The 20,818-nt window shown below is 44.5% G+C and overlaps 2 protein-coding genes across 5 annotated transcripts in view; both read right to left on the bottom strand.

Moving 5' to 3' along the window:
- Positions 1–20,818, bottom strand: part of PTPN18 (protein tyrosine phosphatase, non-receptor type 18) — a 30,454-nt gene that overhangs the window by 6,773 nt on the left and 2,863 nt on the right. Inside the window, exons 1-5 of one of the 3 annotated variants that reach the window (XM_012809849.2) lie at positions 9,629–9,762; positions 7,937–8,045; positions 7,660–7,733; positions 7,478–7,573; positions 7,336–7,374 (exon numbers count right to left, since the gene is read on the bottom strand). In XM_012809849.2, the coding sequence (XP_012665303.1) occupies positions 7,336–7,374; positions 7,478–7,573; positions 7,660–7,733; positions 7,937–8,045; positions 9,629–9,721 (411 nt within the window). In that variant the 5' untranslated portion in view covers positions 9,722–9,762. Of the gene's footprint in view, positions 1–7,335; positions 7,375–7,477; positions 7,574–7,659; positions 7,734–7,936; positions 8,473–9,628; positions 9,763–20,818 lie in introns of those variants that run through there. The other 2 variants (XM_023517566.1, XM_023517567.1) reach the window with 2 other exon arrangements.
- IMP4 (IMP4, U3 small nucleolar ribonucleoprotein) overlaps positions 18,470–20,818 on the bottom strand; it is a 5,966-nt gene continuing 3,617 nt past the window's right edge. For both annotated transcript variants that reach the window (XM_023517568.1, XM_012809848.2), the window contains exons 4-10: positions 20,227–20,310; positions 19,534–19,643; positions 19,326–19,458; positions 19,086–19,240; positions 18,895–18,989; positions 18,737–18,810; positions 18,470–18,659 (exon numbers count right to left, since the gene is read on the bottom strand). In XM_023517568.1, the coding sequence (XP_023373336.1) occupies positions 18,547–18,659; positions 18,737–18,810; positions 18,895–18,989; positions 19,086–19,240; positions 19,326–19,458; positions 19,534–19,643; positions 20,227–20,310 (764 nt within the window). In that variant the 3' untranslated portion in view covers positions 18,470–18,546. The remainder of the gene's footprint in view (positions 18,660–18,736; positions 18,811–18,894; positions 18,990–19,085; positions 19,241–19,325; positions 19,459–19,533; positions 19,644–20,226; positions 20,311–20,818) is intronic.

Here is a 20,818-nt window from a genome sequence, read left to right as displayed (position 1 = left end):
AGACAAAGATATCACTAAAGATTTCATAAGAAATGAAAATTACTAACCAATGTTTCATGAACATAGACACAAAAATTCTCAACAATATACTGGTAAAATATTATACAAATGACCAAGTGGGATTAATCCTAGGTATGCAAGGTTGGTTCAATATATGAAAATCTATGCCATATACTATATTAGTAAAATACAAAACAAAAACATGATCACCTGAATAGATGCAGGGGAAAAAATTGAGAAAACCCAACACTTTTTCATGATAAAGTTCATTAGGAAGTCAGTGCCCACAGTTATTATTGGGGCACCTTCTTCCTGGCATGTGCCAAAATTTCAGACTCTCAGAAGAAGAGCAGGTGTTTAGCACCAACTATATTGTTTGATAAACGTTTAAGTATTAGGCATAGTGAGCCACTCTAACTAGAAATCCAAGTTCCCACAGGCCAGACAGGAGCCAACCTTACAGGAAGACCTTTTTAAGCCTAAGCAATTTAATGCTCAATGCTAACTCTCTTCTACACATCAAGGAACTAACCCAGAATAGCCAAACTGTCTTGGAAAAAAAAAAAATGTGAAGGATTCATACTTCTGACTTTAAAACTTACTACAAAGGTATAATAAGCAAAACTGAGTTATACTGGCATAAGAACAGACATATTGATCATTTGGATAAAATTGAAAGTTCAGAAATAAACCCATTTGTTTATGGCCAATTAATTTTCAACAAAATTGCCAAGACCTTTCAGTGAGGAAAGTATAGTTTTTTTTCCACAAGTGGTACTGGAAAAACCGAATATCTATATGCAAAAGAATGAATTTTGATCCCTATGTCACATTACATAAAAACATTGACTCCAAATGAATCAGAGAGCTAAATATAGGAGATAAAACTACAAAATACTTAGAAGAAAACATAGGAGTATCTTTGTGACCCACCAGTGGACAATGACTAACATCAAAAGCATAAGGAAAACGATAGATTGGAATTTGACAAAATTTTAAAAGTTTGTGCTTCAAAGAACACTATCAATAAGCAAAATGATGTAGCTTGGGAGGCTGAGGCCATAGGATCACTGGAGCCCAGGAGTTTGATACCAGCTGGCACAACACAGTGAGACTCTGTCTCCAGAAAAAAATAAACAGCTGGGAGGGTGGCATGTTCCTGTAGTCCCAGCTACTTAAGAGGCTGAGCAGGAGAGTTGCTTGAGCCCAGGAATTTGAGGTTACACTGCACTCTAGCCTGGGTGATAGAGCAAGACTCTCTCTCTCTCTCTCTCTCTCTCTCTCTCTCTTTTGAAACAGAGTCTCACTATGTCGCCCTTGGTAGAGTGCTCACAGCAACCTCAAACTCTAGGGCTTAATTCTCTTGTCTCAGCCTCCCAAGTAGCCGGGACTACAAGCACCCGCCATAATGCCTGGCTATTTTTTTTGTTGTTGCAGTTGTCATTGTTGTTTAGCTGGCCCAGCCTGGGTTAGAACCCACCAGCCTTGGTGCATATGGCTGACACTAACCACTGTGCTACAAGAGACAAGCCAAGACCCCATCTCTTAAAAAAAAAAAAGTGGGCCAGTGCAGTAGCTCTTGCCTGTAATCCTAGGACTCTGAGAGGCCAAAATGGATGGATCCCTTGAGGCCAGGAGTTTGAGACCAGGGTGAGCAAGAAGGAGACCATGTCTCCACTAAAAATGGAAAAATTAGCTGGGCCCTGTGGCAGGCACCTGCAGTCCTAGCTACTGGGAAGGCTAAGGCAGGAGGATTGCTTGAACCCAGGAGTTTGAGGTTGCTGTGCACGTGGGCTGATACACAGCCCTCTACCCAGGGCAACAGAATGACATTATCTCAAAAAAAAAAAAAAAAAAAGTGAAATGGCAACCCATGGGATGGGAAAGACATTGTAAATCATGTACTGAAAAGGGACTTGTGTCTCGATAATAAAAAAGACAACCCAAAATAACTTATTTCTAAAATGGGCAAATAATCTGAATAGACATTTTCCGGGGTAGATATACAAATGGACATATAAGCACAATGAAAGCCAAAACCACAGTGAGATACCACTTCCCCCTTGTTAGAGTGAAGACATCACAGTGTAAGACATCACAGTGTAAAACATCACAGTGTTTTGGTTAATGACAGACCCCATCTACACTGTTGGTTCCATTAGACTATAATGTACCATATGTCAAGTCTTCGTATATACAGAAACTTGATATATGGTACTTGTTAGCAGTGCAGCTCAAGTAGGGAAAATGATACTCAGTAATGGTGCTGGGACATTTGGTTTTTCATATGATAAAAATAGATAAAATACCATCTAGGTTTGTCTGTGTAAGCATACTGTATGATATTGGCACAATGACAAAATCGCCTAACAATGCATTTCTTAGAACCTGTCCCCACTGTTAAAGTGTGAATCTCTCTCTGTGTATATGTGTGTGTATACATACTTACATATGTGAAAACAACAAGCATTTATGAGCATGTGGAGAAGTTGGAACCCCTTGCACTTTGCTGATGGGAATACAAAATGGTGAAGCCACTGTGGGAAACATGAAAATGAAACATAGAATTGCCATATGAACCAGCACATTCTACCCTAGGTATATACCAAAAAAATGAAAACAGGGACTCAAACAGATACTTGTATACCAATGTTCATAGCAATGTTATTCACAATAGCCGCAAGATAGAAACAACACAGATGTCCTTCAGCAGATTAATAGGTAAACAAAATGTGACATATACATACGATGGAATATTATTTGGCCTTTAAAAGAATGAAATTCTGATACATACTGCAACGTGGATGAACCTTAAAGACATTTTGCTACGTGAGATAAGCCAGAGATAACAGGACAAGTATGGGCTGAGATGGTGCCCGTAAGCCCAGCACTCTGGAAGGCTGAGGTGGAAGGATCACTTGACCTCAGGAGTTTGAGACCAACCTGAACAAAAATGAGACCCCCCATCTCTACAAAAAATAGAAAACTTAGCCAGGCATCATGGCAGGTGTCTGTAGTCCCATGTACTAGTCAGGCTGAGGCGGCAGGAGGACCATATGAACCCAAGAGTTTGAGGTTGTGGGAGCTAGGCTGACACCCATGCACTCTACCCTAGCCAACAAAGAGAGGAAATGAGACTCTGTATTAAAAAAAAAAGACAAGTATTGTATGATTCCACTTATATGAAGTAGCAAGAACAGGTAAATTAACAGAGATAGAAAGTAAAACAGAGGCTACGGGGAGGTAGGGAAGGGGAAATGGGGAGTTGTTGTTTAATGAGCACAGAGTTTCCATTTCAGGCTATGAACAGGTGCTGGAAAAAGAGAGTCGCAGTGGTTGTACACCATATATGTAATGTCACTAAGTTTTTCCTTGAAATGGTTAAAACAGTAAATTATATGTTATGTACATTTTTCTATGATTTAAAAAGAGACACAAATAGATACCACTTCCTAGTCCTTTGGGTGGCTATAATTAAAAAAGACAGACCATAACAAATGTTGGTGAGGTTGTAAAGAAACTGGAACCCTTGTACATTGCTGGTAGAAATGTAAAATGAGGGAGCCACTGATTAGGGATTTCCCAGGACTGTAAAGGTTGGTGGGAAATGGTAAGTTACTGTTAATAATAATGATAATAATACAGGGTTTCCTTATGGGGTGATGAAAATGTTCTAAAATGTATTTTAGTGATAGCATAACTCAGGAATATACTAAAAAACAATTGAATTGGACACTTTAAATGGGTGAATTCTATCTCAGTAAAGCAGCTTAAAAAGATAATCTAAAGCAAAAATAATAGCAGTATATTATGGAGGATATGTCATATTTAGAATTAAAATATATAGCAACAGTAACACAAAGCATGGACAGGGGAAATTGAAATATAGTATTGTAAAGTTCTCACATTTATGTGAGATGTATAATATTATCTGAATATAGACTATGATAAGTTGAAGATATATATTGGAAACCCTAAAACCACCACTAAATGTTTAAAATAAAGTAGTATAGCTAAAAAGGGAATAATGACTAGGAAACAGACTCATGAAAAATCCCTAATCTGAAAGAAGACAAAAAAAAGAAGAAAAGGACAGACAGAACAAATAGTAAGGTGGTAGATTTAAACCCAATATTCTTGATAATTACATTTGAGTAGTGATTTTTAACCAGTGTGCTGTGGTAGACCAGTGTGCTGTAAGAGAATCTTAGGTGTGCCTAAAAAAATTTTAAGGATCATTTATTAAATTGTTTTCAAAAGAAGTTCAAAGCATAATAAGTATATTCTTTATTTCCTCTTTTTTTTTGATCAACATAATTCGAGAATGCTGAATGATCAACATAATTCAAGTATGCTACAGGTTCAAGTGTGCCATGAGATTAAAAAAAAAAATTGAAAAACTGCATTAGAGGCTAAATATACCAATTAAAGGAGGAGATTATTATATAGATTTAAAAAAAGAATACAAAAAAACCCACTTAAAAATAAAGGTGAACATAGATATAAAATAAAAGAATGGGAAAAGACACATTGTCCAAACTAAAGAAATTTAAATGGCCACATTAATATCAAAGTAATTTAGAAAAAGGAATAGTAACACAAATAAAGAGAGCAGCTAGGTGCAGTGGCTCACACCTGTAATCCTAGCACTATGGGAAGCCTAGGCAAGTGGATTGCTTGAGCTCAGGAGTTTAAAACCAGCCTTTACTAGTAGAGCCTGTCTCTACTAAAAAAAAAAAAGAAAGAAAAGAAAAGAAAAGAAAAATAGAAAAAAGAAAAACTAGCCAGGCATTATGGCAGATGCTTGTAATGCCAACTACTTGGGAGGCTGATGTAAGATGACAACTTAAGCTCAGGAGAGTGTGAGGTTGCTGGGAGCTATGATGCCATGGTGCTCTACCCAGGGTGACAGGAAATTTTATCTCAAAAGAAAAAAAGAAAGAAGAAGAGGGACATTATATATTGATAAAGGAATGCAATCATCAGGAAGACATAATCCCAAATGTATATGCACTGAATTATGAGTTTAAAGATACATGAAGCAAAACCTGACAGAATTTAAAGGAAAAATAGATGAACCTATGACTAGAGTTGGATATTTTAACATTACTCTTTCAGAAAATAATAGAGCAAGTAGACAAAAAAACATAGAGTTGAAGAACACTGTTGACAAACTTAATTGATATTTATTGAACAGTTGGAGATTTCAACGCTGCTCTCTCAGCAATTCATAGAGCATTATGAGAAAATAAATTTGCATAATAAAATACAAATTAAAAAATACATAGTAAAGACACAAAGTTTCTTTCAAAAAAAAAATCTATCAGCTTAATAGTTATAACTGGTAATTGGAGAACACTCTATCCAACAAAAGCGGAATGCACATTCTTTTCAAGTACACACAGAATATTTACCAAGATAGATCATATTCATGGTCATAAAACACATTTCAGTACATTTAAAAGGGCTGAAATGTTTTACCACAATGGAATTAACTAGAAATTCATAACCAAAGATATATGGAAAAGTCCCTAAATATTTGGAAACTAAACACCCATGGTCAAATACCATGGATCAAAGGAGAAATCACTAAGGAAATTAAAAGACTATTGTGAACTAACCGGCAAAGAAGACACCTCGAGTTTGTGTGATGCAGCTTATACAAAATACGTAACATTAAATGCTCAGAGATGAAGAAAGAAAAACTTCAAATCAGTGATCTAGGTCTGCCTTCAGAAACTAGAAAACGAAAAGCAAATTAAAAAAAAGTATAAGTAAGAAATTAATAAAGATAAGTATTGAACTAGAAAATGAAAAAAAAACCTCAAAGCTTGTTCTTTGACAAATAATAAAATGATAAACTTCTATCCCAGGAATTGGCTAACATGTTCGATAAATGGTCAGATAATAAATATTTTAGAATTTGAGGGCCATATGATCTACTCTCAATTACTCAACTCCACCACTGCAGCATGAAAACAGGCACAGACAATACATAAATAGTGTGGCTGTGTTCCACCACATTTTGTTTACAAAAACAGGCATCAAGATGGATTTAGTACAACAGCTGTAATTAACCTTTTGTTACTCTAGCCGTACTGAGGTGGAGGCAGAAAGAGGAAGAGAGAACACAAATTACAAAAATCAGAAATAACAAAAGGGACATCACCACAGGTCATACAGACTCCATGATCAACTGTTCTACCTCCCACCACCCATCCCATCCTTAGAGCAGGCATAGGGTGACCAGATTTTAACATTGGTAAGGCGGGACAACATGGTGGGGGGCAGGGCAGGGCCTAACAACAATGCAAACTTTGATAAGCAGTTCTCGATAATCATTTCTCAACAATTATTTGTTATTATTACAGTTGAACATTATAAAATTAACAAAAATAATATAAAACTCATGTTCTGGCGAAATAGCCACATGGCAGCCAAAAACCATATATTCCCTTCTTGTTCTCCCGCCCGTTAGTGCATTCTTTCCAAAAATCGGGACTTTTTTAAACGCTGCGGGACGAGGGACAAATTGTTCAAAAGTGGGACTGTCCCGCCAAAAGCAGGAGGTCTGGTCACCCTGAGCAGGCAAGAATGCAGAAACCACCATAAAGTGGGGCCTTCAATTCTGACAAGCATTTATTGAGTAATTCATGCTAACAAGCAAAACAGATTCCCAACCTTGTGGAGCTTACCTCCTAATCAGGCAGATAGAGAAGAAATAATGTACATAATACATTGTGAATTATCTAGTGTATTAGAAGTTTGCAAGAACTGTGAAGAAAAAAGGAAGAAATAAGACAAAGAAAGGAGAATGGAAGTGCTGGGAGTTTTAAATGGTGTGAGGATCCAGAAAGGTCGCACGGAAGAAGTAACATTCAAGCACAAAGACTTGAAGAAGGTGACCGAGTAAACCAGGGGGAAGGATGTCCCAGGCAAAGAGAAAAGGCACAGGCTTTGAGGCAAAGCCACCCCGAGACATCTGAGGAATAGCCGAGGTCAGAGTTGTTGAGAATGGGGTGAATTGACGGCAGACAGGTGGAAATAGAGACCAGAGCTGTACAGAGAACCCAGTCAGTATAGGACCTCCTGGTCCATGTGGGAAATGGGTGGGAACCCCAACAGGAGAGGGGTTGCCAATGCTGGGGAGATAGGCCCCATGAATAAAAGGAAAAAAATCAACAAAAAACTTTACAAGAGAACAGTGGGGCTTCCCACAGAGCCACAGGTCACTCCAAGAACTGTGCCCAGGGCTCTGGGGTCGGGGGAGATAGCAAGATTCCTCCTCCCTCTTCCCTGAGGAATTTGCATTCTGGGGGAGCTGAGGACACCTACCCGCCCATTTTCTGTCTCTCGACAGGCCATCAGGATCACCTAGACAAGAGGGGGAGGGGAGAGGGAGGTGATTTGGCTTAGGGGGCAGGGTTGAGGAAACCTTCAGAATATTGACCCCAGCCCATCCTCCTCCAAAGCTGACCTTGACCCCAAACTCCCAGACAAGTCGCCAGAAGTCTAGCAGGGTGTGAGGCAGGGGTCCTTGGGTGGCGATGTAGGCCTGGCTTCCATCTGCGCCCTGGTAAAAGCTGAGTTCACTACTGAGATTCTGCTGCCCACCCCTACCAATCCCAGTCTGATCCTTCCCTGACCCCCAAGCCTGACCCGAATGAAGTTGCCATTGATGTAGTCACCGTGTCCCTCCTGGAGCAGGGAGAGGATCACTCGTGTCTGATCGTCTGCCAGTGGGTGAGGTGAGAGTTGTGGAGTGAGTCATGCAGTTTGTGGGTGACAGGGTTATTCAAGCCCTGACAGACCCCTGATGAGCCAGCAGGGGAACCTCGCACAGAGGCGCCCTCGTGGACTGCTGGGAGGACTGTGACCACAGCCAGTCTCCTGGAGGGGGTGCAGCACCCACTCCCCACAAAGCCCCCAAACTCACATGGTAGCACATCTTTATAGCGGTTTTTCTTTGTGTTCCCAGGCCGGCTGCCAGCCTCGGTGGAGCGCACGCCATCAGCCTTCCAGGCGGCTGAGCGGGCCTGGATGTCCTGGGAGAGGCCCCGAGCAGACCCCGGGAAAAGAGAGGAAGAGAGGAGGCTGTCAGAGTCCAGCACCCCAGGCATTCAGATGATGCGAGGCGAGTGGGGAAGCCGCCGCACAGGGCCTGCCTATTAAGCATGGTACCGTAATAGCAGCGACCCAGAGTGCCTTCTCCGTGCCAAGCACTGTGGTAAGGGCATTAAGCATAGCAAGGACCTTATGAAGGGGGGTACTATTATTGACGGTCCCCACTGTGTACGTCAGAAGGTCGATGCACCACGTGGTAGAGACTTGCTGAAGGTAACAAGATACTATAGGTCCTTCATTAATCTTGGATGATTACAATTAGCGAAGAGTGTAGCGCCATCACATCGGGTATTCCTAATCACAATGGTAAGTATCACCGCTTGCGTCCACACTGCGTGTGAGCCACCACTCCAAGTGCTTTACTTATGCCCATGGGTCATTTAGTTCTCATGGACCCCCTAGTGTGGTGGTGATAAGGGTATTTCTCTCAGCTATTCCCCCAGCGCAGGACGCAGGTCTGGGTGGGGCACCCTCACCACACTGCCTACTGCATATGGCACGATGTCATACATCACGTCATTACACGTTCACGTTTATCACGTGCATTTTCATATTGCATAAATTATATACCTTATGCGTTTCCTATTTCTTACATATTACAATATTTCTATGTGTATAAATTATTTTATACTTGTGACAGTTTATATTTACTTACAAATTTATTGAGTAACGTTTTGTAAATTATAATATTGTATTTCTAGTAAACGGTTATAATATTTTGTGTAAATCGTCATTTGTAATCATTTTTGTTTATATGCTACATTTTCAAAATTTGAAATATGTTACCATATATTGCATTTACGTATTTGTCTAGTATGTTTCTAAATTTGGTACGTAAGTTATTTCAAACATTTCATTATCTGTAGTAAGCGTTCGCTTTCATTACGCTGCGCTTGCACTACCTCTACGGAAACGTTTAGGATTTTTATAAGCAGCGACAAGGGCACTTACGAAGTGAGGGCCCAAGGTGTGCTAAGTGCTTTTACCCACTCCATTTAATCCTCTAGCCAGTTTGGTCATTAACGTCCCCATTTCACCAAAGAAAAACCCGAAGCTAGAAAGGCCAGGCATGGATTCTGCAAGAGAGCCAGGAAAGGCCCGGAGGCTCATTTCAGCTGGGCGTCCACACGCTCACACCGCCACGGCCTCTGGGTTCCTCTTCCCCTGCACCAGGTGGCAGCTAGGTCCCCGAGGCTGCCCTGCCGCGCCTGCTTTGTCCGCCCGGCGGCGGGGTTGTTCCTGGCACTCGGGGGTGTGAACGGTCCTCCCAGGTCCGACGGATTCAGCCCTCGGGGACCCTGGGGCAGAGGGTGGCGACAAGAGAAAGCGCGCGAGAGACAGGTGCTGGGAAGAGAAAAACCCACAGGCCCCCAGGCGGCAAGACCCTCCCGGGACATCAAGAGCGACAGAGCCAGAGCTTCCAGGGCGCACAGGACGGACGTCGGGACAATCCAGGGCGAGGAGCCGCAGCGCGCCGCACGGCTGTCCACCCTCGCCCACTCACGCTGAACTCGCCGGCGAGGACCGCCCCCTCCCGGCCGCCCAGCTCCTCCAGCTGCTCCAGGAAACTCCGCGCTGCGTCCAAGCTGCGGCTCATGGCGCCGCTGGCCGGCCAGGTCCCCTGCAGCCGCAGTTCACCATTCCGAGCTAGGATGGACACTGCGGACGCAGCTGCCGGGCGAGGTGGCTTTGCTCCGTCTCGGCAGCCAATGGAAGCGCGCAGCGGCCGGCAGGGCACGCCTATCGGCCAATGGCATCCCGAGCCCGCCCGCCTCCAGGAGCTCTGGCCACGGCGGCTGCGGGAGCCCTAGTGTACAGTTCTCTGGCTTTTTTTTTTTTTTGAGACAGAATCTCACTATGTCGCCCTCGGTAGAGTGCTGTGGCGTCGCAGCTCACAGCAATCTCAAACTCTTGGACTTTAGCAATTCTCTTGCCTCAGCCTCCCAAGTAGCTGGGACTACAGGCGCCCACCACAACGCCTGGCTATTTTTTGGTTGTAGTTGTCATTTCTGTTTGGTGGGCCCGGGCTGGATTCGAACCTGCCAGCTCCAGAGTATGTGGCTGGTGCCCTAACCGCTGGACAGGCGCCGAGCCTCCGGTTTCTTTTGTGATAGACAAAAGAATTTGAAGATTCCCCCCAGCTACATTGTTAATAACCTCCTACTGGGTAAGCTGGCTGGCTGGCTTATCCACAAGCCTGGCAGAAAGAGGCGCCCCTCAGCGCCTGGGACCTCACCCTCTTGGGACAGATTTGCTGCCACCTCCACTAACTCTCCCACTCCCACAAACCCCTGCTCTTTGTGCGGGCTGGGTTTCTGCCCTTGGGAGCTACCCTGTAATTCTGCTTCAAAGAATTCTTAAGGGGAAAACCTTAAAGAGAGGAAAACGCCCTTTCCTCATCTTTTTTTAAAAAAGGACGACCTTAAAATGTGCATACCAACTTTCCCCCCACGTTGGCTTCACCTATTCCAGGCAGAGCCTGGGTATCTGCATTGTCCGAGAAGCCCCTACCCGCTAGTATGCGCCCTTGGAGGAAATAAACTCAGACAAGTCCTCTGACAGTGGCAGTGGTGCAGCGACGCGCAGACCAGGTTAGGCCCCCGTGTCCTCCTGCGGTTTGCTACGCCCCCTTTTAGCGCAGACCCACTCTGGCCCTTTCTCTGCATGGGTGCTTTATTTAGAAAACACCAATAGTCGCATTATTTTCAGCTGATACTGGCTCCTGCACAGTGGGTGGCCCTCTGTGGTCCCGGAGTGCAGAGCCCAGGGAGACTTGGCTGAGTGTGGTCTCCATGACAACCAAGGGAGGTGGGGGTCCAATTGTCCCTGAATTGTAACACCACAGAGAATAAGTGTGCATCCAAGGGGAGGTGAAAACATGTCTGGAAGTTTTCCTGCAGTGATGAGGTTCCCTACCTCCTGCTGCTGATGGGGCTGTTCTGGAGTCCTAGTCAAGGCAATGTGGCAAGGAAAGAGGAAGGGGAGGTCTGAGAAACGCCAGTTGGCATATGCCATAAACAGCTAGAAAGTTCTAGAAAATCTTATGAGATATAAGAACTTAAAAGTGTAATAATGTAGCTAGTTAAAATATACAATATACTTACACATCATTTTCCTATAAATGAGCAGTAATGAATTTGAAACTATAATGCAAACAAGAATTCGTATTAATTTCTTGAGAAATAGGCACCAAGTTTTAACCCATAGTGAATTAATGGAGCTAAGCAATACCACTGCCTTCTAACATCACAAAAGGACACACAGACATTGTGAGTCTCCTGATGAAAGGACACACCACCCCCACCAAGAATTACCGCTAAGAAAACTGAGCCTGTACCTGACTGAGCTTCTAGGTCTATTATTAATTCAGACGAAACCCAGTGAATATGAAAATGTGAAATGACACCACAAATGATAAGATCAGCAACATTCATGCTGTGAGAAACTCTAGTAAAAGAAATAGATCAGTTTTCTGAGAAAAAAGCCAAACAGAAAAGGAGACACTATATGACTCCATCTGTATGAAATGTCCAGAATCGGCCAGTCTGAGAACAAGAGTAGATTAGCAGTTGCCAGGGGATGGGTGTCTGGTTGGACAAGGTTGAGGAATGACAGCTAACAGGTATGGGGTTTCTTCCCGGGGGACAAAAATGTTCTGAAATAAGATTGTGACAATGGTTGCACAATCCTGTGAATATGACTAAAACAAAATACTGAACTATACAGTTCAGGTGCTTCAGCATGTGGCACTTTATTTAGAAAATACCAATAGTTGCATTATTTTCATAATTGACCTAATTTTACAATTCACATACCAAGTGAGTTGTGTGGTATGTGAACAGCTTAATAAAAACTTAAAAAAAAAAAAAAACTTGAAGAGACTTGTCAACTATTTGCAATGCATGGACCTAACATGGACCTTAGTTCCAACACACATACTGTAATAAAGGAAAACGAACATGCACTGGCTGATGATAGAAAGGGGTATCTGTTGATAATTTTAGGTGTAATAATGGTTCTATTATTTTCATGGAGCCCTTATCTTTTAGAGACATACACAGAAATATTTAAGGATGAAACAAGGTGACGTCTCGGATCTGCTTCAAAGCAAACTGGCAGAGTGGACCTACGAGGTGGAGCCACAGAGGAGAGACTGGCCGGCCAACATCAGGCCAGCTCCGGGACTCACTGTTCCACCTTCTCTGCTCTGGTGTGTCTGAAATTCTCCACATTTAAAAGATTTTAAATAGTTAATATACATACATACATGAATAATTATTTCTATAGAGAAAGGAAGCAGACAAGTCACAGAAAACATACACACAAATGGCCATTAAATATTTGAAAAGATGCACAACTTCTGTCACAAGTAAAAAAATGCAAATTCAAAAACATTTGCACCCACAGCTTGGCAAAGGCTAAAACATGGACCTGGGGGTGGGGGCAGACGCTCACATATCATGATGGAGAGCTGTAGAAAACAGACATGACTTCTATTATCATTTTAAAGACATAATTTCACTTGTAGGGATTTATTCATCAGATGCACCTGCACAGCTCTGCACCGAGGTACACTCAGTAATGTTATTTCGCAGTATTATAGGAGTAAAAACAGGAAACCACTTTTCCATAAAGCCACAAGGAAGGAGACAGAACCACCTGTACGAGGACAGCCTGCGGGGTTGAAGGCATCCTAAGGTCATCATTAGAGGGAATGACAGGAAGGTCAAAATGATGTGCATGACATAAGCCCTTTCAGATCAAAAATATAAAAACTGTCAGTCAACATAAAAAAAAGTCAGTAGTGATCTTTGGAGAGTAGGCTTGGATTGTTTCGGGTGAAGGAAGGAAAAAGGTACTTTAATTCTCATTGTGCATACTTCTGTATTACATTTATACGTTAAAGAACAGAGGAAAAAACTCAAGTGTGCCCATAAACTCCAATAAAAACAACTGGCAGTGAACTCAGAAGGCAGCTTTCTGTAAGTAAATGAAATGTTTGTCCACAGTCCCAACATGAACTACCTCCTCCCTCCGATGGCCGGTACACAGTAAGGTGTCACCCTTCTGAGCTAACAGGGTTCATACACATGCACGAGGCCCACCCTACCTCTTGAGCACACTGGGAGCATCGCACAGATGGTGCTTCACACCATGCTTCTTTTTATTTAATATCTACAGAGCAGGAGAAAATATTTGCAAACCAAATACAGGGTGGCCATAAAGTTTGTGTGCAATTTTAAACTGCACACTACTTTAAAGTGTACACAAACTTTACGGCCACCCTATATTTCATAAAGGGTTAGTTACTATTTGTCTTAGTTCAGGCTACTATAACAAAATAGCATAGGCTTTAGTAATTTGTAAATAACCGAAAATACTGCTCACAGTTCGGGAGGCAAGAAGTCCAAGATCAAGATGCCAGCAGATTCAGTGTCTGGGAACCCAATTCCTTGTCCATAGATGGCACTTTCTCACATGGTGGAAAGACACAGGAGCTCTCTCAGGCCTCTTTTATTAGGGCACTAATTCCATTTAAGAGGGCAGAGTGCTCATGACCTAACCACCTCCCAAGGCTCCACCCCCTAATACCATCTTGGGAGCTAGGTCTCAACACATGAATTTGGGGAAGACACACTTAGATCATAGCAGTATCCAAAATATATACAAAACTCAAACAACCCAGCAGCAAAACCCAAACAACTTGATTTAAAAAATGGACAAAATAACAGAACAGACTTTTCTCCAAAGAAGACAATCACATGTAAATAGCCACCAGGGAAATGCAAATCAAAACTGCAATGAGGTATCACCTTACATTGTCTAAGAAATGTAGACAATTCTTATCATTGTGCATAATTCCGTGGGTTTTTTTTAAATATTAGCATGTATTATATGTTAAAGAATAGAGGACAAAATTCAAGTGTGCCCATGAACTCCCAATAAAAAAAAAAATGGGAGTGAACTCAGAAGGCAGCTCTCTGGTAAGTAAATGAAATGTTTGTCCATGTCTTAGGACATTTCTTACTAAAAAAACAAAAGATAAAAAATGTTTGCAAGGATGTGGAGACAAGAGAACCTGATACAGGTTGGGCATTTGTTCCCTCCAAATCTCATGTTGAAATGCGATCTCCTAGTGGGCGTTATGTGGGTCATGGGAGCAGATCCCTCATGAATGAATGGCATAGTGCATTCTGTTAAAAGAGCCTGGCACATTCTTCTCTTGTGTCCCCCATCACCTTCCAGGAGTTGAAGCTCCCTGAAGTCCTGACCATCATGCTTTTTACATACCCTGCAGAACTGTAAGCCAAACAAACCTCTTTATAAATCACCCAGTCTCAGACGTTCCATTTATAGCAATGCAAACAAACAGACTAAGAGAGATCCCTTGTGAACTAGTGGTGAGAATGGAAACTGATACAGCTTTTACAGCAAACAGTATGGTGGTTCCTTAAAAAATTAAAAACAGAACTACCATCTGATGTGGCAATTCCACTTCTGGGTATATAGCAGAAGGAAATGAAATCATTATCTCAAAGAGAAAACTGCACTCATATGTTCATTGCAGCATCATTCCCAAAAGCTGCAATGTAAAAACAACCAAACCTAAGTGTCAGTTGCTAGATAAATGGATAAGAGAATGTGGTACATACATTCTTACTCAAAACCCAGGCATGGTGGCTCACACCTATAATCCCAACACTTAAGGAGGCCAAGGTCAAAGGAGCACTTGAGGCCTGGGGTTTCAGGGCAGCCTGGGCAACAGTGAGATCTGTTTATTTGAATATTTTTAATAATTTGAAACAAAAATATGAAAGCTGCTTTACTAATAAGTGAAGGTATTTTTAATTATTCTCTCTTACATATTAGGAAAAGTTTCAAACACACACAAGGGTAGAAAGAATACTATTGGGTGTCCCAAAGGTTGCCAAACATACACACGTACATAGAGAAAAGGGGCAATTGTAGCTAAATATACATTTATTTACAAAATATTCATTACAAAATTTTATAAAATACAGTATCTACAAGTATTTCTCTACATGGTTATACACATGAAAACATAAAAAATGAGTTTAATGATTCCTATTTATGTGACCTTTGGGACACCCTGTAATAAACTCCCGACATGCATCACCTAAACCTGACAATCACATTTTGCTTCAGCCACTTTTTCTTTTATCTAATGAAGTACAAGGCTGATGTTTTACCCCCAAATACTTCAGCACCTGTCTCTGAAACATTAAGAACATTCTCTAGTGCAAACTCTAGTAAAGCCATAACATCACAATATTTAAGTTCTTCATTTTAAAACTTTAGTAACTTTTTTTTTTTGGTAGAGACAGAGTCTCACTTTATCACCCTCAGTAGAGTGCTGTGGCATCACACAGCTCACAGCAACCTTCAACTCCTGGGCTTAGGTGATTCTCCTGTCTCAGCCTCAGAGCAGCTGGGACCACAGGCGCCTGGCTTTTTTTTTGGCCAGGGCTGGGCTGAAACCCGCCACCCTTGGTATATGAAGCCGGCGCCCTACCCACTGAGCCACAGGTGCCGCCCAACTTCAGTAACTTTTTACAACATATTCTCCCCTTCTCTATGCGGATATATTGCAAGCCACCCAGTGAAGGCTAGAACTGTGGAGAGTGCCACACCCTGTATGTGCTGTTTTCCTTCATATGTGTACAAACCTACACTAAAATTTAATTTATAAATTAGGTACAGTTAGATTAACAATAATAAAATAGAACAAGCATCATAATATGCTGTAATCAGTTACATAAATGTGGTTTCTCCTCATTCCTTCTCTCAAAATATGGCAATGTCCTATACTCACCCTATTTCCTTCTGTGATCAATCCAGTGGCTACTAAGTGACAAATGGGTACACAGCATATATAGTGTGTGGACAGGCAAGACAAAAATACACTGCCCTGGCTGGGCATGGTGGCTCACGAATGTTCCTCCAACATTTTGGGAGGCTGAGGTGAGAGGATCACTTGAGGCCAGGAGGTGGAGACCAGCCTGGGCAACAGGGTGAGACTCTGTCTCTAAAAACAGAAGGAAAAAAAAAAAAAAACCTACCAAAGAGATGATTCACGTCCCATGTGGGACAGAGTAGCACAATTTAAAAGTTATCAATTGCTTATTTCTGGAATTTTCCATTTAACATTTATGAACTGTCGTTGACTTTGGTTAACAGAAACCATGGAAAATGATAACTCCTCCCATGGGGGGAGCTGCTGTATTCTGAAATAAATTCAGCTTTCTATCAAAGTTGCAAACACAGGGCAGAGATCTCCCACAAGCTCTTCCCTTGGCTTCCACACTTGTCAGTCTCCCTGAACACCGAGGAGCTGCAGGTACAGGGGCTGTCCACGAGCTCTGGGGTCATGTTCCCACTTCTGTCTCTACTTGGTCCTTCACACGTCTAAATTATCCAAGTACTCCCTGTTTTCTTAGCAGAAAGGTCAAAGGAAACACGCACAAACCCCTCTAGCACTCCTTGCCAGCCAGAGCTGCCCAGCCAGACATGTCCCTGGCTTCTCTCTCAATTTTGATGGCTGTTATTCCTGCCTCCTTTACAAACTCTCCTGAACAGACATCCAGGCTAAGCCACTGGTGGCCTGGAACCATTTCTGACCCTAGAACAGTTAACTCAAGAAAAACAACCACATTTTAAATGATAAAAAAAATCTGCCAAACTGACTTCCACCAGGGGTTCACCCTCAAGCTTGCCCTCCTTGCAGGACGAGGAGTCCCTGAACGTCACCCATGTTAAGTCTGCCCCACAGCACCCTGACGGCTCCACATACCCCATGAGCAGTTTCTAAATGTCCTTCACAAGGCCCCCTGCCCCTGGGCCCCAAGGAACCTGCATACCTTGGGTGATTTGAGGAGTTTGAGAATTTATACTTAGCTTTTTCAACTAAACTAATTTTAACTTCTTCAGCACAGTGGAGGCCCCGGTGAAGGGCATGATCAATGGTCTCTATTCACCTCTTGCTCATCTTGTCTGTCCTTGGCTGAGAGCTGGCCCTTCAGTACCAAACCTTGCTCTCAGACTTCTGCACTCAAGTTATTAAAAAGCAAAGCCCCACAGAGCACCTGCCCTGAGCCAGCAAAGACACAGGGCACCAGGAGTCAGCAGAGGCATCTGCAGGTGTGGTGTGGGAGGGGCTGGACGCCCTCAGCCACTGAGGGTGAGTCATGGGTTTAGGAAACACGAATGGTGATTCCCATCCCCTAAGATATGCCATCCACTTTGGGGGACTATGAATGTGACAGTTGAGAAAAAAGGTCTTTGCAGATAAAATTAAGCTCATCCCAGATTGCCCCCACAGACCCTAAGTCCAAGGACAGGAGTCCTTATAAGAAAGCAGATGTGATGCCTGGAAAAGGAAGCAGATGAAGGCAAAGCAGAGTCAGAAATGACACAGGACAGGCCAAGCCATGTCCAGGAGGGTAGCCACCATCAGAAGTCAGACAAGCGGGAAGGAGCTGGCACCCTGATCTGGGACTCCGGTCTCCAGGATTGGGAGAGAATCAATTTCTGTTGTTTAAGCACGCTCTCTGTGGTAATGTTATGACAGACACAAGAAATTACACTACTCTGCTTCTGGACGTGCCTTGAAAATTTCTGTAATTCACAAAAAGCCCTACTGGTACATTCTTTACGGGTGAAGTAAGGCGGCAGGCAAGTGGGAGGACCCCTGGGAGGCCCTGCAGAAGGAACTGGATTCACTGGAGTGTGGCCACAAGGCTCACAGAGGCCTCCAGGCCCTGTCCCTTGTCCTGCATAACTTGCCTCACAGAGCTCCTCCTACCTGGGGCAGTGGGGTCATTCCTTCTAGCCATTACTCCCCTCCCAGGAAACTCTGCAATGTCCTGACACAGTGTGTAAAACCAGGGTCACTGGGCACAGAGGGGAAGTGTGGAGACCCCAGCCTCTCTAGGCTTTTCTGGCCCTCCTGTGTGACCCTGGACAACCTCCTCGGGAGAGCAAAGGTAGGCATGGTGGGTGACCCTTAGCATCGCTGGGTCCCCAGTGAATCCAGGGTGTGCACCTGTTCACTTGGAGCAGGGAAGTAGTCCTACTGACCACCAGCTGGGGCCTGTTCCACTCACTCAGGCACCACCTGGTCCTGCACCTGCATCCCCAGCCAGAGTTCACAGGGCCCGACTCCTAAGAGGCACCAAGGTGCCTCTAGGGGGTGAGCCCAGTGAGTTAGGACATTCAACCCCACCTTGACACGACAGGAGACTGTTCCACGGCCATCAGGTCCCCACCCAAGGGTACCCGATGGGCTTGGTCCTTCAGGCTGAGCCTGACCACTCAGAAGCAGGCGGGTTGTGACAGAGATTTTATTCAGAGTCCTCCACGTGGGCATGACAGGCCTGTGTCCTGTGAGTCCCCGCTGTGTCCTCACTCAGTGCTCAGGAAGACCCGCTTGCGTGCGGTGTTGGTGTAGGGGTGCCAGCGCCACTCCACATCTGCCGTGGCCTCTTGCTCCAGCGTGCCCAGGCGAATCATGTACACTGGGGGCAGGATGGGTCATCAGCCCCTGCACAGTTCTCCCTCCCCCCCAGGACAGGGGACGGAGTCCCAAACTCACACTTCAGCTCAAAGCGTGGCCCGACCTCGGTCAGCTCCACATTTCGGTGGTCCGTCTTCCTGTAGACGTGGTGCCTGAGAGGAGCAGCTGTGGGTCAACAGAAAGCAAAAGGGGCACAAGGTAGGGATGCTCCCCTGGGGTAGGCCTCAGAGACCCACCGGAAAGAGATGTAGTCATCCTGGTTTGCAAACGTGATGACACGGTGGCTGTCATCTTTGGGTACCGGGAACAGGTAACGGAGGATGTCAGAAACCTGGGGGCAAGGAGGAAGCGAGCACCAATGCCTGGCTGGCCCGACCCCCAACCTGATCCCTCGCCCCAAGACCTGGCATCAGGACCCCAGACTCACCCGCTTGCCCAAGCGAGAGGAAAAGCCATGAGTGATGAGGTGGGGCTTGGCCTCAGACATGGTGCCCAGGTCTGGGATGTCGTGCCGCATGACCACGTTGCACAGAGTGAAGTAGGCCGTGGGGCCAAAGGGCAGGTGGCTGACAATGAGCCCCACTAGCAGGGCCAAGCAGGCTGTCAAGAGACCCTGTCTGCTCTCACACCACCCTCAGCCGGGCTCCTCCCCACCCACCAGCCTCACCAGGTGTGCCTCGATGTTCATGGACAACCAGCAGGTCAGTGACCCCATTAGCTTTACAGGCTCGCACCAGTGCTCCCACCTCATGCCGGCCTCGGTTCATGCGCTGGGCTCCTGGGAAGACCAGTTTCAGTTCCTGTGGATCACAGTGGCTAATCAGGACCAGGCCACTGTCTTGGGCATCCTGGACTCATTCCCCACCCACTAATACCTTTGCAAACATCTTGAGGCGGGAACTTGGGTCTCTGGACGTAGTGATCATGATCTTGGGATCCTCGACCCCTGCCCAACGATACTCGTCATCCACATGGCTGGTCACACCTGGGAAAGTATGAGGGGAAAATTGTGACGCTGTCTTGGGGGTGAGATGCTAACTTGGGGGCGGCCAAGGCCATCTTGAGGGCACTGTCTGATGAAGCCTTTGTGTGGCTTCGACCAAAGTCTTCTACTTTGTCTGGCTTTGACCAAAGTCTTCTACTTTATCTCAACCTAACTCACGTAATTAGTTATGTAAAGTCAGAGGCTAATGTGTCAGACAGCACAAGCCAGATTCTACTGAGGCCAAAGGTCACAGACCCATTTCCCTCACCATTTGGGATTCCTTTCTCACCACTGAATAATGCAATAAATGAAACACGGATGCCAACGTGCTGTGGACACTGTTCTGCCTTGGCAGACATTCCAGTGGGAGTGACAAGTGACAGAGAAAGCCAGGAGTAAGTAGGTGCTGTGTAAATGAGACAAGGCACACTCAAAGAGAGCCCCGTGGTGCTATCTGGAGAGATAAAAGTACAGTTCTAGAAGAAGCTGCTGGGGACACACTCAGGTGGGTAATTGGCTGCTGATCTGAGGAAGGACATGGAGCCCAGTGGGCTCAAGGCAGGAGGGCTTCTGGTACAGTTACCTTCGCCTCCGGCATCGTCAAACTCCAGAGACCCCTGTAAGGCCAGAGCCTCCCGGCGTAACTCAGTGGGAATCAGGCGGTTTTCTGCAGTGTGGAGACAGAAGGGCTGAGTGAGACAGAGCATGGAGCTGTCAACTTACACCAGGCATCCTCAAACTGCAGCCCGCCTAGGACATTGATCCAGCCCTCCGAGTGTTTTTGCCACCTCTGCCTGTCCAGCTTAGCAGCCGACTCGTCCCGGGGCCCGCAGTCCAGCCCTCCAACAGTCTAAGGGACAGTGAACTGACTCCTTGTTTAAAAACTTTGAGGACCCCTGACTTACACAATACTCTGTGCCTAAGGAGCCCATGTTGTACTTGATGGAAAATATCTTACTGCTTTCAGAGCAGAGAGGTGATATAAGATCACACACCAACTTGGGAACATGCTGAGGACTTTATTTCCTATGGTTCTTTAATTTTTTATTTTTTTTGTAGAGACAGAGTCTCACTTTATCGCCCTTGGTAGAGTGCCATGGAGTCACACAACTCAGAGCAACCTCCAACTCTTGGGCTTAGGCGATTCTCCTGCCTCAGCCTCCCAAGTAGCTGGG

Source organism: Otolemur garnettii, unplaced genomic scaffold (genome assembly GCF_000181295.1).
Source record: "Otolemur garnettii isolate 467f Iridium unplaced genomic scaffold, OtoGar3 scaffold00114, whole genome shotgun sequence".
Classification (NCBI taxonomy): domain Eukaryota; kingdom Metazoa; phylum Chordata; class Mammalia; order Primates; family Galagidae; genus Otolemur; species Otolemur garnettii.
Note: the sequence above shows the minus strand (reverse complement) of the source record. Positions and strands in the feature narration are given on the sequence as shown.